The sequence below is a fragment of the Cylas formicarius genome, unplaced genomic scaffold (assembly GCF_029955315.1).
Source record: "Cylas formicarius isolate icCylForm1 unplaced genomic scaffold, icCylForm1.1 PGA_scaffold_1__22_contigs__length_36826433, whole genome shotgun sequence".
NCBI classification, from domain to species: Eukaryota; Metazoa; Arthropoda; class Insecta; order Coleoptera; family Brentidae; genus Cylas; species Cylas formicarius.
In genome coordinates this window covers 19,184,852-19,203,779 of record NW_026844264.1, presented here as the reverse complement: position 1 = coordinate 19,203,779, position 18,928 = coordinate 19,184,852, and the positions used below count along the sequence as shown (strand labels likewise).

General features: G+C 34.0%; 2 protein-coding genes across 6 annotated transcripts in view; both read left to right on the top strand.

Moving 5' to 3' along the window:
- The first annotated feature begins 439 nt into the window (after positions 1 to 439).
- LOC132697376 (transcription factor E2F5-like) lies at positions 440 to 8,199 on the top strand. Of its 5 annotated transcripts, none has more exons than XM_060662833.1 (7): positions 446 to 556; positions 799 to 1,241; positions 1,512 to 2,185; positions 3,122 to 3,290; positions 3,646 to 3,813; positions 3,891 to 4,188; positions 6,728 to 8,199. In XM_060662833.1, the coding sequence occupies exons 3-7, from the start codon at positions 1,557 to 1,559 to the stop codon at positions 6,859 to 6,861; spliced, it is 1,398 nt and encodes a 465-aa protein (XP_060518816.1). In that variant the 5' UTR covers positions 446 to 556; positions 799 to 1,241; positions 1,512 to 1,556; the 3' UTR covers positions 6,862 to 8,199. The 5 variants fall into 5 exon arrangements, with proteins under 5 accessions (XP_060518818.1, XP_060518816.1, XP_060518815.1 ...); XM_060662832.1 differs by having other exon boundaries at positions 651 to 1,241; XM_060662835.1 differs by lacking the exon at positions 799 to 1,241 and having other exon boundaries at positions 440 to 556.
- Positions 8,200 to 9,231: 1,032 nt separating this feature from the next.
- Positions 9,232 to 18,928, top strand: part of LOC132697377 (cyclic nucleotide-gated channel rod photoreceptor subunit alpha) — a 210,123-nt gene continuing 200,426 nt past the window's right edge. The window contains exons 1-2 of the mRNA XM_060662836.1: positions 9,232 to 9,355; positions 17,978 to 18,444. The gene's annotated coding sequence lies outside the window, so the exon portion shown is untranslated. The remainder of the gene's footprint in view (positions 9,356 to 17,977; positions 18,445 to 18,928) is intronic.

The following is an 18,928-nucleotide window of genomic DNA, read 5'->3' as shown; positions in this document are numbered from 1 at the left end:
CAAAATATAGCCTAACCACAGCTATCCTTGCGTCAATACTGGAAACCGGCATTAACTAGATAATAATTCGTTGTATAAAATAATAATTCTCTACTTATAATATAATTTATAGTGAGAGTGAGCTGTTACACGAGATGTATAAATATGACTATGAAACAAAATTGGCTGAGGGTAAATATTAAAATGTGTAGAGGGAAACATTAGAGAGACTAAGTATCGTGAATATTCCGTGAACAATTTTGAGCTATACACTTACTATCAGCGAAAGCCAAATCGGTTTTCGTTTTTTTTATTGAATTAAATACAGGCTCTATATTAACATTAATATAAATTTACACACATGTTTCGATGATAATAATAAAATATAAAACAAAATATTGTTTGCTAAATCGGCGCTGCTGTTGCTTTACACTATGTATCTACTTTTATGCTCCGTATACTTATTTCGCCTCTGTACTCTTGTCTCTTGACGTCTATGATAAACTAGGAAATACTAAATTTCCAGTTTTGTTAGATGCTTGAAAAGGTAGTGCATTAAATTGAACGGCAAAGTAAGGTATGTAAAAGTCAGAGTGTTTGAGGAAAATGTTTCGGTTCATAGAAACCGGTATATCCCAGCATACATCGTCTAGTCGCCCTTGCATTTTTAGCCATATTTGTTTACATTCGACAGCATGTAGTTTAAGGTTAACTTCGCTATGCTCATGTGAAAAGTGCCTACTCTGTGTTGTAAATTAGCGAATTTCTTAAACTCGCATCGTGTAATGTAGCATAATCATAAGGGCAGCTGCTTATCAGGTAAAAAAAATTGAAAACGGGAAACTCCGTGGGATCATCTGGAACGAGATGCCAAAACGCATGCGCTACAGTTCGCGCCAATGCCGGGTACAGATGGCAGATGTTTTGTAACAGCAGTTAAAGTGTAGACGGTACGTCGAATCTGACACTAAAATTTATATATTTTTTGTTTCTATTTGGGAGTATTTTTCGTCAACGAATTCAGCGGGCGGGAGCCTTTTAACTTGGCCGTTATGAATTTCGAAATTTTCTGACAAACTCATTCATAATGTTTTTTAAATGTGTTTTTTCTGTGCTTTTCGTGCTTTTGAGGTATCCACAGGAAACCATTTTGTTCAATATTCGAGAACATGTAATTTTTTCGTAAAATCTGAAAAAATGATAACGAATTTATCCCATTCAAACTTGGCAGTTGCATAGATGAAGGCCATAGACTGGTAAAAGTAAGTAATAATGTTATTTTTATTTAAGAAAACATTCCGGGGTGCTTGCCATAATGGCGGTTTAAAGGGTAGGGTGAGCTTTAAGTTTCCAATTGCGTAACGGTTAAAAACTACCCCCACCAAATCGTGTCAAGTTTGTTTCCCCTAATTTGTATTTATATTGTTATTATTATATTTAAACAAATGTTTTCGGTTCTGGAAATGACTTGTGATACCGTGTTGACGATGCCAATTCAATTTTGACGAGCTTTCTTGTTCATTATTCGGCAGATTTCCCGACTGATAAATATGATTTAGAAACAACCCGTGGTCACAATGCCAAAGCAAATTATCCGTCGTAGCGATAGCCCTAGAGGTTACAAAGTGGTGGCTTCATATTCCACCCCAGACATGACACTGGTTAAGTCAGAATATACACCAAGCCCTCATTTACTGGACCATGGGTATGGAGCTACTCCGATTAATCAACTTATGAGCAATACACCTGCCTCGGCACCATCAGTTAAAAGAAAATTGAACCTGGAATCACAAAGCTATAGTGTAGTGCCATTAGCAACTCACGAATTTAAAACGCCACAGCCCAAAAAACAAAAACGACCAGTTTCCTTGAGGAAGAACACTAGGTATGATACTTCCTTAAGTTTGTTAACGAAGAAGTTTTCAGAGCTGCTAGAGAAGAGTCCTAATGGTGTAGTAGATTTAAATAAAGCCTCATCTGATCTAAAAGTACAAAAAAGGCGAATCTATGATATAACAAATGTTTTGGAAGGAATTGGGCTTTTGGAAAAGAAATCGAAAAATAATATCCAATGGACAGGGGGAAAGGACAATACTAGTTTTTTTATGCTAAAAAAGAAGTTGAAAATTTTGGAAGATAGAGAGAATCAATTGGATAGGCAGTTAGAAATGGCAGAAAGAGAACTCAGGAATTTAAGCAATGACAAGTAAGATGTTGTGTTATGTGTCTTTTTATTTGTGTAGATTGTATTACATTACTTTAAACTAATGGGCATATTTTATACTATTGACTGTTTAAAATAATTTCATATAGATTACTTTAATAAGTCTATAGAAAAAAAAGAAGTAAATTAGCTTTACTAGATTGAATTAAGTTTAATGATTCTATCTAATGAAACATTCTTTTTGAAATAATTTTGTAGGTTTTGCATTATAATGAATTTAAAAAGGAAAACAGATTTTGGATATTTCACCTACAGTCTCCGCTTTTAGACTACCTTTATTTCAAAATATCCTTCTGTGTAAAAGGTACTTTTGATACACTGGGTTTGGACCAAAAGTATATTATTTGATTGTGAATAGACCTTGCAGTTACAAATGTAAAATAATTTTAAGAATTTATTTCTACCATTTTGTAAAATTTATTTTTTCTGAATGTGCAAATAATTTTTGTTGTGTTATCTTTTCAAATCTTGTTTTTCAACTTTATTTTTGGTATATCAGTTGCCATATTTTTTACATTTCAGATCTACCAGTCGCAAATAGTAACTTTGCAATACTCTATAGGTATTTTATTGCATATTTATATTCTACATACAATTCTATACAATTTAATATTATAAAATCCTCATACATCCACCTTCTGCTGGTTTTGAAAAAGATATAAATTAACAAATAAATTTTTTTTTTCTTGTTCAATACCATGGATTAATGCAATACTTTTGCATGTTATAATGGTGATACATCATCAAATAGCAAGTTTTAATAATTGCTATGTTTCGTTAATAATATATGTTTTTAGAATATTTATAAACGTTTTGTTAAGTAATACTTTTATGCAATTTTTGCACTTGTCCAAAGTGTAATGTTTTTCAAGTTCTGCACAGTATTAAAAATTTTTGTCTAAAGCACAATTGTTACAGGTATGGTTATGTGTCATATCAAGATTTAAGATCAATTCCCAAAATGAAGCATAAGACTGTGATGGCAATCAAAGCGCCACCCAATACAAAGCTATCAGTTCCAACTGGTGATGATAATGATGATGATCGCTACAGCATTCAAATGAAATCTACTGAAGGACCTATTGAGGTAGGTAACAAAATATTTTGAATAATTGATTTTGTTTTTCACCCTTTATATTATTTTTATCACTGTTTTTTAATTTGACAAGGGTTTCTGTTGTCTTTTTTCAAAAAGTTGTTCATAACCATGTTTTGGAAATACCAAATATCCGATTTTTAACGACGTTTCCCTTAATAAATGTTTCTTAAATTATTTATTTGTTTAACTTGATATAGTTTAAAAACTGTTACATTTAATTGTTTGTTTTTTTATCATTTATAATCAATTGAGTTTTGTTTCCATTGTGGTGACTTGCAGTGAAATTAAAAAGGAATAAAAGGAAACTGAATAATATTTGTTTACTTTTGGGAATATTTTCTAGGTATATTTGTGTCCAGAACCTCCATCACCTGTAAAACCGAGACCAGTACCACCAATGGATCCATTACTCAAAGATATTAGGTTGAGTCCTGGTTTGTTTGATATCGTCACCCCACCAGTTCCTCAATTGGATAGCCCTCCACCACCACATAGGCCTATTTCATCCCAGGTAACAGCAAATAATTATACTGTACCAATTGCCATTCTGAAAATATCTTTTGTACTAAAAACACATTGTTTTTTCAGGTTTGTCGGTCATTGTCGTTTATTAAAGATGAATTTGAAACGGGTGGATCATCATCATCAACTTACTCTAATGGGGCAAATGTCAGCGATCCCTTATCTTTTTCGGGTGTTACCCCATCTATGGTTAAAATGGATCCTAGCCTGGACAGTCCGCCAACCACCGCAAGTTCTAAACATATTGAAGGGAATCAAACTCCAAGTACCTGTTTGAAAATGTTATTTGGTGATTCTTGCAGTTCACCACTGGTTAATAGGTATCAGAGTCAAGGGAACATCAATGAGCACAGGACGAGTAATGGTAAGTTTATTTTTTTTTGTGTATTTTGAAAGTGCTGTTTTACCCAGTGTAACTGTGTCAACAACAATACACTCCAACTCATTGTTGCTTATATTGGCAAGTTTTAGTTTACTAGCTAGCCCTGATAGTCTTAATTATCACTAATCACTTTGTAACTGCATTCTGGGATTCTGTCTGTGACTTGTGTATGCTGAGTTAGTCACATCACAGGCAGAGTTCTAGCTATGCGTTTACCTCCTGCTTCTGGGTATGGTACTAACATCCTATACCATTTGTGTTATTATGTTGTATGATGTCCTGTTTCGTGTATAGTATCCTTTATATCCTGCTTTTAGGTTTGACTTTTTACTACAGACTAATTTTTATTTTCTGCAATGTAAAATCTTACAGTTAATAGCATGCTTTTTCACAATCATTCACATTCCTCATCATTCCTATGTGCTTTGCGACTGCGTTGTGTTGGATCTTATGTGGGCTGCTTTCATAAAGCCGTTTTGTAGCACCATGGGATTCAGCTCATTGCGGTGAGTTCCTTCGAGTGATGATAATGCTTTGGTGCAGATTGGCAGATCCCCTTCTTGTGTTGTAATCATACTTTTCAGACTGAATTCTAAAGCTCAAAGGGTATTGCGTACTTATACTTATTTTTTAGGGAAGCGTTTTAATTTCGGGTTTTGTTATAATTTTACTTTACCCTGAGTTAGTCATCAATTAATATAATTTAAATGTTAAAGATAAAGGGCCGATGAGCCATTTTACATTCACTACGTTGAGGAAGGGCGAGATTAATTCCTCGATTGAGTTTAGATTATTGTAGGATAATTATTGGTCCTGGACAAGGTTGACAAGAAGTTGAAAATTGACAGTTTTTCTGTATATGGAAAAAATATCTTTTATTTTTAAAGAAACAAAGGACATTCTAAAATAATAAACAAGCTCAATATAATTATCATACAGTTTTTGTTGGAATCTTGTTTAAAGATATGTTTGTTTTCGATTAGATTAACAGATTACAAACATGTTTGAAAAAGAGAAAGGAAATCGCTGAATATCGTAACTTAAAAATTATCAACAAACTAAAAAAAGCCTTACACCACTGATGCTTTTTGCTTTGCAAAGACTCACGTACGTATCCTCGTTTTTACAAATAATTTAGTGAGGCTTAACTTGAATCAAATTGTCTATTTTAAACTATTGATTGATCTGATGCTGGTTCTCTCTGGTGACAATTGAATTTCCTGTTGCACATAATTTAAAATACCAAAATGTGATTGTATTCTTTCATGCTCATTGTCTTTGTATACAGGGTGGTCTGTTATTAGTGCGCCAGAAATTAGCCTTGCCCCGTAAAATGTCGCTCATTAATGACCTACGAAGCGTTATTTCTTTATTGCTCGAGTTGTTTTTGACATGTAGACGACTAGGAATACAATTATATTCTATTTTTTCATGCTATATGTTGTTATACATATTATAATTTTTATTTTATGCCATAAACTTTTTCGTTGGGCGTTCTATATTTTTTGTAATTAAAAATTACTAATTAGTGATGATTTTTAAACAAGAAAGGTAATTTAGAATATTATTAAAAAAACATTTTTGAAATATTCTCATTGCTATGTTTTACACATTATAATTTTTATTTTATGCCATAAACTTTTTCGTTGGGCTTTCTATATTTTTTGTAATTAAAAATTACTAATTAGTCATGATTTTTAAACAAGAAATGTAATTTAAAATATTATTAAAAAAACATTTTCGAAATATTCTCATTGCTATGTTATACACATTATAATTTTTATTTTATGCCATAAACTTTTTCGTTGGGCGTTCTATATTTTTTTTAATTAAAAATTACTAATTAGCGATGATTTTTAAACAAGAAATGTAATTTAGAATATTATTAAAAAAATATTTTTGAAATATTCTCATTGCTATGTTGTACACATTATAATTTTTATTTTATGCCATAAACTTTTTCGTTGGGCTTTCTATATTTTTTTTAATTAAAAATTACTAATTAGTGATGATTTTTAAACAAGAAATGTAATTTAGAATATTATTAAAAAAACATTTTTGAAATATTCTCATTGCTATGTTATTGTAATAAAAATTGCTGACCTCACTAACAGTTCAAGAATAATGGATATGGAAATATGGATAAGAAATGATCATCTTTAGGTAATTTCAGGTTATAATAATAATATAATAATAATAATAATAAACGTTATGTAGTTATGTCACGTGTAGTGTAGTAATCAAAGAGGATCTGTATGTCTTAGCTAGCAAATTTTGATCTTGACGCGCCTTTCGACACGCATTTCGAAACTAATAAACAAAATTCTGCACACTTGCTCTGATTGGACTTCATACTAAGAATCATATCACCGCTTTTTATAAAAAAATAATCGAATGAAACTAATAAGAAAGGGAATAGCGATGTAACTATCACTATACCTAAAAACACCCGCATTCAAGTTTATACCTATAAAATAAAATTATTACATGCACTGTGAAGTGTTTGGTATATTTTTTTTAGGTCTGGATCCGTTTTTTTGTGGGGAACCTTTTGTACCTCTTGAGCCACTTATGCAACCAGAGTACAATTTTAGTTTGGATACGACAGAAGGTCTGGCCGACCTTTTTGATTATGACTTTTTGTCATCATGCTAGATGTAAGCGTAACCACATTGCTCACATTATTAACAATACCAAAATTCTATAAATTTTCACTTGATCTTTAAAAATCTTTTCAAAAGTTGTCATGCAAAGAAAATTATATGTTGTCTGTTATTTCACCTGTAAATTGGTATTGAATTTCTGTTGTCTGGTTCAGTAATTCAGGCACATGTGTGGCAACTTTGAATGCTAAAAATTCGTTACACGACTGTTAATATTACTTATCTTTATTTACTTTTTATGTTGTATATTTTCGGCTAGTTCTTACTAGATACAAAATACGAAGAATTTGGACCAAAGTGCCTATCTCCTTTTGGTCATAATGATTTTGAATGGGATGCAATTGAATGTCTTATTCTTATTTATTTTTAATATTTTATTATCATTTATAGTATTTATATTAAACATTCAGAATCTTTTTGAAATGGAATCAGATGGTGCCATGAAAAAAGCAACAAACAATTTATAAAGATCAGTTTCCCTTTGTAAATATATTTATAATATATACGTGTGCTTATTGGGCATTTTTCACTTCGTCTGTTTTATTTCTGTAACTAGATGTTTTAAGTTGAAAACAATATAAATGTTTTACCTATTGTTGTATATTTTTGTTTTAGAGGTTATTTTGGACACCCATTTAACCTGTAGAAGAACATTTAGTTGCAATATGTCCGTACTAGTCTTAATTTATTTGTTTTCACTTTTTCTTTTAATAATTGTAAGCCCAGATATAAAAAAGTCAATTTGCAATTATTATTTCATTGTAATTTGCACTAAGATTTACATAAGTTCGATTTTTCGATAATTTAGTGGGTTCTCTGTGTCAGTTGCCAATTAATTTTTGTTTTGTGAAATGGTAAACCTGGTACAAAAAAAATCATTTCTATTCAAATTTTTGATGTAAACAAAACACGTTATTTTACGATTAAAATGAGGCGAAAAATATTTTGGTATTTGGGTGTTTATGAAAGGTGTTTTTATGTATTGAAACTGAGAAGTTCAATTCTTAACAATTTTAGCTTCCGAAGCAAAGCTTATCTTTCTGGGTTCTTTTAGTACCGACTGATTCCAAATCAATGTCTTTCATTACAACACTACAAGTTAGTGGGTGTTTTTTTTTCTCTAGTTTTTTTCTACTTAGTACAATTTTTATTTTTAATTATAACTGTTACAAATTTGTAAATAACTTTGATTATTTTAATGTTTATCTCTGCAAAAAAGATATTAATGTCCAAGCCATAGAGGCCTTACTATTGACGATTTTTGTAGATGTCATCACAGATCCAAATACATTTCTACAATGTATATAAATTATATTAATAAACAATAGATGCACAATATGTTGTTTTATTTCTTTGAATGAAGCACCTTTACAACATCCATGATGTATTCCAACAATACAAATTTCAATTTTTCAAAAATACTTCCGCAGGCTGTGGAACTTGTAGGTACATATCTTCTAGGTGTCTCCTGCGTCGGCGTCTAAACAAAGGAGAAATTGTACCTACAATACAATTTTCGTTAAAACAAAAAATACGATCCAAAAAATATATTCAATGAAATGAAATTTTAAATTTAAAAGGCCATTTTACTACAAATTCGGCTTTTTGACCAGCAGATGAGTGGCACATTATGACCAAAACCTAAAAAATATCATCTGTTGTACTTCACCAGAAATATCCGCATTTGGTGGCGAGGGTGTCAATAACTCAAAAAGGAAAAATTCACTTTTTTAATGCGTTGCCGGGCATTTTTCAACAAAACAAAAAGAATATGTATTTTCGGAACATGTGAAGATAATTAAATAAAACAGTAACATAGATTTTGTATGGCTTTAAAATGAAACAAGTCAATATAAAAATACTAATTTGGAGATAATTACCATTTCCTCTCAATAATGACTTTAAAATTCCTAAAGGAAGCCATTCGAATATTAGCAAGAAAGATTGAATATAAAGTTGTGTTTAAGAGAACTTTTATATCATTACTCCTATAATATCAGGTGCACATTTTTCGATTTATTCCTAGCCAAAAGTAATGGCGCGATATATAAAAAGACAAAAAACCTGTCTAAAGCACGGTAGAGATGGTCTCTACCGTGGTTATAGACATGGACAAGGGTCCATGTCACCTTTTGCAGATCGAGGTAAGATTCGCTATAATCTTTTTGTCTTTAAAGATATCAAGATAAACAAATATGACAATTCGAAATATGAGAAAAGGCCATCCAATATGCACATTCACGGTTTTTTAAAATCTCGTTTTCAAGCAATAAATTTGAAAACAAGCAATAAGAGAGACCCTCTGGCGTTCAATAACATGGCCGCTGACAGTTCATCAATTCGACAGCTGTCAGCTTAAATGTGCATTTTTATGCCAGAATTTTGTCCAAATATTTTGAGATCTCGGTAAATGTACTGGATAAACGAGTTAAGTGAGTGAAGAGTGCTGTTTAGAAAGAAAACGGTGCAACGTGTGAAATTTAGAGGTACCATTCCCTACTTTACGAAAATATCATTGCCGCTTGACGCGCTTCAATTTTTAGGCCACTATATTTTTTATCTAATAGCTATATAGGCGTATTGGTCAACTACGTGAGTATTTCAGAATAGCAAAAATGCAACCCGCGGCTCGTCGTCAGCGTATTAGACTAAAATTGCAAAAAAGCATATTCATTCATTCATTTGTTGGATTTAGGCATAAGCAATTATATAGGAAACATATTTTTTGACGAATTAGAAGTGGGTGTTTAAAACTATCAATTTGTTACTTGTATGAGTGAATCCAAACTAGTTTTTTGTATCAACTTCAAAATGAAGACTATGGAATTGTCTGGACGAAATGAATTTTGTAGCAACTGGTGAATTCGAGAGCGTAATTAAACACAGAACCGTACTTAAACAATTTACTATTGAAGTAGAAGGGGTTGAAATATCAAACAAATAACACAGAATTACATCGTACTCGGTAAAACACTCCACTCCCCCTTGTCTTCAACTAGCAACTTCTACTTCAATGAGGCGTTTTGGTCGACGGCTAATTCGTCTATGGACGGATAGATGGTGGTGAGGGTGTTCAATTGCAGAGTAGAAGTAACAAAATGGCAAAATTATTAAAAGGATATATTAAAAAAAAACTTTTTCTTACCAAAATAAAAAACATTTTATTTTCAAAAAATAAACCAACATATTATTTGGCTTACGGGTAAATAACCTGCGACATATAAATCATGGAAAAAAAAATAAAAAAAATTTTTTTTTTAATATTTAAGAAAAATGAGAAAGGGGCTAAGTGCCTACACATTATTTGGTCAAATGAGAATAAAATTATTCGTGCTTAGAGTTTTTTAGGTAAGGAATCATTGATATTAGGTGCCTTTTCTTGTTATCACCGAACTTATTCCTGTCTGGTAGCAGCCTAACTGAGATATTTCTAATTTCTATGGTTTTTCCTTTCTTAAGTATCGATGTGGATTTCCAAAATGCTACTTCAGAAAAAGATTGAGCAGTAAACAAAAAGCCATGTGTGGGTTAAAGTCGGTACTAACATGACTTGTTCTAAAACCACTGAGAACACACTCGTGGTGCTTCCATGAGCATACACGCTGCTTCTATCTCTCTATGGTGCACCTCCAGCTCCAACTTTGCCGCCCGACTTCTTTCGCCCTTTCGCAATTTAACGAGTCACATTTAAGACAGGTGTCACTTTGAGCTCCCCTAAATGAAACATTTGGCAAGTCTTCTTTCAAACTTGTATTTGACCAAAATGAGTGGATATTTCTGCAAAAACGCTTTATGAAGGCGGTTCACGTTTAAATCTGAACTTCAATATTTTTTTGCACTTTTCGCCCGCGAATAATGAGAATCTTCTCGGCCTATACTATTTATATGCTCTCTAACAAGTTGCCTATTACCCTGCGTAAATTTTTCAGGAGTTGTACAAGTTCTCATGGTTTTATGAACAACTTTGCCGCTTTTTTTCCTTCATATAATAGTTTCCAAATGCTTTTTTGTCAAATGGAAAGTATTCATAAAAGTGGATTTACATACAACTACAACATTACCCTCTCCGTCTGGAAGGCTATAGTGGGTGGTACATTGACGGTGACTAGCACGAGGGTCTTCGTGTGAGCCATGCCTTCTTCTCTTTACGTCAGTTAAATGTATTAAGCTCATGATGTACGTTCCATGCACTTCAGGTCTGTACTCATAGTATTTTTTAAAAAGTGTCAATCTCTGTTCGCAGTTTAACGACTTGCAATTAAATGTAAATTTACATGTTATATACAAGAAAGAAGAATATTTTTTGGGACTTACAGAAAAATATATATACACAGTACACCGATCTGTCTACGAGATCGCCGTAGGGTTTTTCACAATATTAAAAAAAAGGTTTGGTGAGTATCTAATCCACTACACTAACAATTGGCTAAGCCTGCGAATTCAAACCTACCGCGCATAAGATAAAAATCGGGGCCGCCCTACGGTCGTATTAGAAATTAAAACAAAGACTTACTTGTAGGTTAGGTCTCTTTTTTCAGCTACAGCGTTCCTATTCAGGATTAAGAAACAATATAGACCCACAACACGTATTATGGCACTTGACCCCTTTGTTGTGAAAATAGCAGATCACTTACAGAGAGCGCCACCTATCTGCGTAATTTGTTCACGTGTTGACAGGAAATCACAAATATTCCCCTCGTATATTGGCTGAATAATTTAACACCGGAAACGTTAATGAAAAGTCTAGTGGGGTCAAACTTATAGTTGAAAATAATTGAGTTGAACACTTATTGGACTATAGTTCGTATGCCAGTGCCGTCTTAGTGTTAGGCTTCTCTCCGTTTGTCCAAAAATAGTCATATTAGGGTAACGGAAGTCCCTATTGACATGAACAAAATATTTCCGACATCATAGAAAAGAATCAAATGAAAATCTTTTATCTTTATATATAGTAACCACCAATTTCGAGAGAAAATATTTTTTCAGTGAGAAAATTATTCATATCATTAACTAGTTGGTGTGTTTAGATCAAACAATTCGAAGTGACAGACGGGTTGTAAATCTCATTTTCAAATTTATTTGGTTTTCGAACATTACTAGCCTAATATGGGGCGAAGGATAAGTCTTGTACAGTAGTAAAGGTGAATGTGTAGTATGAGAAGGTTAAGTTTTTAATAAATATTTTAAATTAAGTGTGTTCTAAATATATCCTGTACTGTACACTGTGTCATATTTTGGTCGCTGTTGTTGGTGAGGATAGAGCCTTGCGTTTAGGCAAACCTTTGGTACTTCTTGGGGAAACGAAAGATGACGTTAACAACATTTTCATGACTTGCATAGTTTTTAAAATACAGGGTGATTTTGGAAATTTGTAGTTTTGGGGCACTCCTCGTATCTTGGGTATCTTAGGAAATATCGTAAAGGTGACAAGCGCATCCGATATCGATTTCTACGAAGAGGTCAGTGGCGTAGTCAGTTTTTTTAAAAATGATTTCGTCTTTAAAAAAGAGAGGTTTTCCTAATGGAAGTTCTCAAAAATGTAAAACAGTCTTCCGATTTTTTAAAATTCCCATGAAGGTATTTGCGGTAGGCCCTGGAAAAAGTATTTATTAAATATCTAAAATAGTTACCTTATTTATTCCCAACAGTTACACAATAACTTTTATAATTTGCATGAAGCCAACTTAATTTAATATTAACATTTTATTTGTGACATTTCACATAGCTTTACGGCCTATATTATTAAAAAGGATAAATCAAAACGATACAAATATAAGAAAAATGTCGACCATTTTCTCTAACGCACACAGCAAAACACAATGCAAATTATAAAAGTTATTGTCTAAGTGTTGTCAGGAATAAATAAGGTAACTAGTTTAGATATTTAATAAGTCCTTTTTTTTTCAAGGCCTACCGCAAATACCTTCATGAAAATTTTGAGAAGGTCATACCAAGCGGAATCAAATTGGCCTATAGATACAGGTAGTTCCATTAAAAAAAATCATCTTTTATCTTAAAAAAAAACTGACTACCCCACTGAATTCTACGTAAAAATCTATATCAGATGCGCTTGTCACCTTTCCGTCATTTTATAGGATACCCGAGATACGAGGGTTTCCCTAAAACTTCAAATCTTCAAAATCATCGTGTATTTTAAAAACTAAGCACGTCTTAATAATTTTGAAAGGTTTGCGAAAACGCAAGGCTTTATCGTCACTAATAACGAACATACCCCTCAGTCGCGACCAACATGGGACAATACTTTCATACAAAAACTTTAATGTGTATGCCGAAGAACGTCATGTTTCAATGCACGCTTCAAAGGAACGACGCACAACATTTCCGTCGGTTTTCGGTATTGTTCAAACAATAAGCAGCAGAACAGATCAAAATGCCCAGGATTTTGATCTGTATGTATGACCTAAAGGTCCGTATGTATGGCCCTTTAGCTTAAATCTAGCTCATTACTGATTTACAATGTGTCATTTAAAAATGTAAAAAAAATATTTTTGTCCCGTTCTTTAGAACTGCATAGTGAAGATACCATACATTCTAGTGGATCATGCTCAATAAGCATTTCTGGCCACTCCCAGAGACACAAATAAACAAAGTGATTGACAATCTGATTGACCTTCTCAAATTATACGCGACTCGAGAAATTATTATTTTAGTAGAATTTTTAATTTTCGAATTTTGATGTCAATGGATAGGTACTTATTAATTATGTCTCGGTTTTTGCGTCGTAGGATTGAATTTATCACGTCCAAGACACTTTAAATAAGCTCTAAATAAAACAAAAATTTTAATGGTACGAAAATATTAAAAAATACATTTTATGGAAGCGATTTGGGGAAAATGTTAACTCTGAATTTTACTGTTAAAATATTTCCAATTAGTAATGACAACCAAAATGAATATATCGGTACACTACTTTTTCAAACAAACGTGAAATATGTTTGTTGATTTAGTAGAGGCAGTTTTTTTTTTTAAATTTAAAACCTATTTCCCTCTTCCTTATTAACTTAAGTTAATCATACTGGTGTCTGCAGATAGAGATGCAAAATTATTAGCATACGTTTGTTTAAAAATTTAAAATTATTTATTAACCCCAACTCTGCCACCAAAATTATGCGAATCATAGTTGCAATTATAATTATATTATAATTATAACTTAGATAGCTGTAAAGGAAGGGTCTGTAAAGGGATTACATTTATATGACTTTAATAGTGTCGCTTATTTATACGCAATATTATTGATATGTAAAGTTATGCGTTAACCCCCAACGCTGCCACCAAAATTATGGTTTTAATAATTACATATACTTTTCCTACATATGAGATCAAATTTTATGTGATAAGTTATGTGGAAAAAGCGTTTAGATTGACATTTTACAACATATATACGAAAATAACAGGAGCGAACGCACTTACGAAACTTGCAGATTATTTACAAAAAAAAACCCGGCTGTAGCGCGAATTTGGCTGACACTTGACAAAGGCAAAGTAAAAATCTTTCTAAACGGAATGTCCTTTTTTTCGACTCAATTTTTCATAAAAAAAACCTAATAATAAAACCCCCACATATGATCTGTTACCGTGTCAGAGTTTTTAAGTTACTGCAACTTTTACGCTATTTTACTATATTAAAGCAAGGTCATGGACTTGGTTCGAATTGTAACGGTACTGTTATGTCATAGAATAATGGATATATTTCCTACGCCGTGATTTAACGCCATATCGAACTGGTGGACTAATTAAGTCTTCGACTGTCTGTGCCCATGATGTTTGTCCATCAGTGTCTATTTCATAGCCTATAGCCCCTCAACATCGCCCTCAATTTTAATAATGGCTGGATTTTCCAACGAGTTTTATTTTTCTCACATCTTAAGATATGTCTTGGCCAATGTAGTTGCCGGTATTTGATTTGATAAAGCTCAGGTAATTTCTCGTTTGCTACGTAGTTTTTCAAGATAATCTTATCTTGATGCAATATGGGACATTTGCAATTTTCAAGATCGTTTTTTGAGAAATGCCTATCGCAGTGGTCCCGATAATAAATTCGAATAATATTGTGCGTTAATTGTATCTCTTATTATCTCTTGCAACATGGTCTATAAAAATAACCCTTTCGGAGTGCCAGCATACAGTAACTATTACTTTTCCGACAAACGGAATTTCACGTGTTTTATGTGGAGGCCCTTGTTCAGATTTGCGCCATTTTTTGAATCGACTTTTGGCCCCACAATTGCAATAAGGAATCAACGTTTGCATTGCCAAAATTAATCACCATAGTGGACAGGTCTTGAAGTTGGCGACAAGTTTCTGTTTTATTTTCTCAACAGCCTTTCTAGACAGCGCATGAAATGTTTCCAACGTCCAAAAAATTATGCAAGATGTCATGAACTTGTCATTTACCTAACCATAGGCGCACTCTAATTTGACGAACTCAGTAAGTTTTCGACGGCATCGTCTTCTAGTGATGTTCTTTCGGTTTTAACTGATCACCGATAAACGGTACTTTTGGATTAGGCAGACTTACCAAATACTCCTTTCACACACCAAATAATTTCTGATGTTTTCACACCTCCTTTGAGTTTTTGTTGCTTCTCTCATGGTTACAAAAACCGTACTATGAAAACGCGTCTATAGTTCTGAACTAACTCAGTCCCAGTTTCAATACTCTTCATCAGGTGACTAAACTCCAAAATTTCGGACACTGATCGTGCTTCATAGCAATGTCCAAAAAACATTCGAAAATCGAAAAAAAAAAAGAAGATAGACGCCGAGGTCCGATCGCGACCTTTCTCCACTGGCCTAAGCGTTCCGTGTGCTTCTTAAAAGGAGCCAAATTGAAACGTAGTAGTTCAAATTGGTCGAAAGTTTTCCCAATTAATACCGCGTGTACCAATGGAGGTTCCCTAGAACTTCCAGTTGCCGAGATATGAGTTTCGTTGTCAAAAGCGATGCTTTCGAAAAATTCGATTTTATCGATTTTTGTACAATGTACAATTTAATAAATAGTGAACCCAGAAATGTGGACATTGTTCAAATTAGTTTTTTCGAACTATAATTTCAAAGAAAATCTAACATGTATTTGCTCATATTTTTTTGGTGTTATTTGTAAAACTTATAGTATAATTAATTATTAAAAAAAAGAGCATGTTAACTTATTCGTTTAGTACATAGTTGATTTTTTTTAAAGGAACTTCCACAGGCTACTGTAATAGTTTTTACAAAACTTCAGGATTCCTCCCGCGTCCGTTTTTGCTGAGTCGAACTTGCTGACGTTTCGTCAATCATCCTGTTGGCTTCTTCAGAGCTTGACTGAAACTGGCTCGTATTTTACTCTGTACCTGCTTACATATTGTTTGAGGGGGGCGGAGCTAAATGAGGGGCATAAACACCATCTCGGATGACTGATTCCCATATTGGTGACAGGTAGAGTCGCGGTCCCGGATTTTTCGTTGGTAGAAGAACTGTTACATGCAAGAATTTTAGTTTTATCGTTTTATGTCCTATTTCATGAGTGTGTTTGGCGACAGCTGATGAGTTTATTTGTCTTAGTCGTAAGGCTCTTCCGCGTTATTTGAGTCTAGTTGATATTTTTCGTCCGGTTTCTCCAATGTATTTTTTGCCGCATATGCATGAAATGCTTTAAACTCATGTCATCTCAAATGGAATTTTGTCTTTGACGGACCGAAGATGTTGAGAGATTTTTGTACAAGCAAAGGACAATAGCAATGAGGCCGAAACCAATCCTACACTTGGCACTGTGGTCTTTCCTTACATTCAACATATCACTGACCACATATCAAAGTTATAAAGAAGTATAATGTCAAAACCAGATTTACCACTTCTCCAAAAATCGCTCAATATCTTCGGTCCGTCAAAGACAAAATTCCATTTGAGATGCCAGGAGTTTATAGCATTCCATGCATATGCGTCAAAGAATACATTGGTGAGACCTCAAAGAACTCAAAGAACAAGAAGAGCCTTACGACTAAGACAAATAAGCTCGATCCGCTGTTGCCGAACGCACTCATGAAACCGGACATAAAATTTTATTCCATAAAACTAAAATTCTTATGTAATCAGTTCTTTTACCAACGAAAAATCCGAGAGTCTATAGAAATCTATAAACAACCTAACAATCTTAACCGCGACTCAGGTCTCTACCTGTCACCAATATGGGAATCCGTCATCCGAGACCGTGTTTTTGCCCCTCATTTAACTCCACCCCCCTCAAACAATATATAAGCAGGTACAGAGTAAAATACGAGCCAGTTTCAATCAAGCTTTGAAGAAGCCAACAAGTTCGATTCAGCAAAAACCGACGCAGGAGGAATCCAGAAGTTTTGTAAAAAGTACATAGTTGATACTTATATGTGTTCTTGTTTTTTGTTTGCTAATTGTTGATTGTAAGCTGTTATTAGGCGTTAGTCAGTTGATTACTTTAATATATAAATAAATAAATAAATAAACATGATGACTAAAACTTACAAAGGAAGTTGCAAACAATAGGTTTTTTAAAATTACAATATTGATTGCAATTTATGTTTTCGTTTTATTCTTACTTTTACATAAGTTTTTATGTAGTAAATCTCTAAAATCATAATCATGTATAGTTATTATATTTTATTATTCTAATACTGTATTAACGCCGCTGTCAAATTACTTGTGACCCTAACTTAGGAGCGATTCGAGGAATGAAGGTCTTAAAAATTATCATTGCAAGTACATGCCACCCTGTTTAATGACCCCTATCATTGCAAATTTACACGCACGAAGAAACGAAATTTAGATAGTTGCATGTTAAATTCAATTCAATTCTCAGAACTTTATAAATACCCCTCGTAAAACTGTGTTTTGCTCCTAATCCTAATTCTCGTAGTAGAGTTCAGGTCTCATAATGTGTTCTTCCACCATATGGTAAACTCTCACAAAGATCTAATTTTCGACTAATCCTGGCGTTTAAGCTGAGCTACGCCGTACTCTAATTTTGGACACAGAAGTTGTCCATTTCTTCGCCATCTCTGCACGGTGCTGCGCCAGCGGGCGCAATACACTCGAACGCTCCACTAACCCCCAGACCTTTTCGCACTTCGCAGCATCCTCCGGCACGTCACCGCGGGATCGCCGCCGTCGAGGAGGAAAAGCGCGTCGCCCCCGCTCCCCCTCGCCCCGGCACGGCGTCCCCGCGCTTCAGAACGGCGGTCGCAGCCTCCCTTGCCCCCTCTTTTGGCACTCGACGCGCGCGCCCCGTCGCTGGGTCCGCAGTGGACCTTCGGCTGCCGATGAGGTTGCGTTTTGTCGGCACGCACTGCGACCCTTCAAGTAGCAGCTGAAACTGAGTGAGTGTGCGTGCGTGGAAGTCCCGGACTGTCGGAGACGGTGTCGTGCTGCTGCTGCTGCACCTGGCGGTGCGTCGTGACGAAGAACATTCGCGGATTCGGTTCTGCCGATCGCTCGGTATCGTACGCGGCCCGGTCTTTTACGTTTCAAAAAAACATTTTTTCGACATCCCCACCTCACCAGCAGTCGTTTAACTTTCTTCTCGTAACTTTTCCTATTACCGGTATGTATGTTGTTGTTCTAAAAATGCAGTTGCGACAATTTTCGGCCCCATTGCCCGAAAAATAATCATTTTCACCGGAAAACTACTTGTAGCTTAACACTTTCTCAACTTTTGTCCTATCGCTGACGTTTCCTGACATGCTATTGGTGTCTGGAATCGTTTGAGGCGGCAGACTCCCAAGTCAACATCATTTAGACCCTAGAGGAACTCGGAAAATGTGAATCTACGACTTGCGGGGGTTCCTTAAAAAAAAAGGCTAAATCTACGCCAATCTGCGTAAACGAGATTTGTGTGTTTCTGTAGATAATTTTTCGGAAACCATACGTTTTTAGAAAAAATAGCTGAGCTTCGCCCAAATGAAAAGAAAAGCGTATTGACCTATTGAAGTAAATGGAGAATCAATATTTTTCTCAGTCTAAATAAATCTCGATGATAATAAGTCGCTCCTATGATTAATAATTAACGCTGTGATTTTTGTAGTAAT

Coding starts and splice junctions, on each gene's coding strand:
- LOC132697376 (XM_060662835.1), top strand. CDS start 1,557: ATGCCAAAGCAAATTATCCGTCGTAGCGATAGCCCTAGAGGTTACAAA. Junction 3,814..3,890: donor ATAGGCCTATTTCATCCCAG/GTAACAGCAAAT, acceptor TTGTTTTTTCAG/GTTTGTCGGTCATTGTCGTT. Junction 4,189..6,727: donor TGAGCACAGGACGAGTAATG/GTAAGTTTATTT, acceptor TATTTTTTTTAG/GTCTGGATCCGTTTTTTTGT.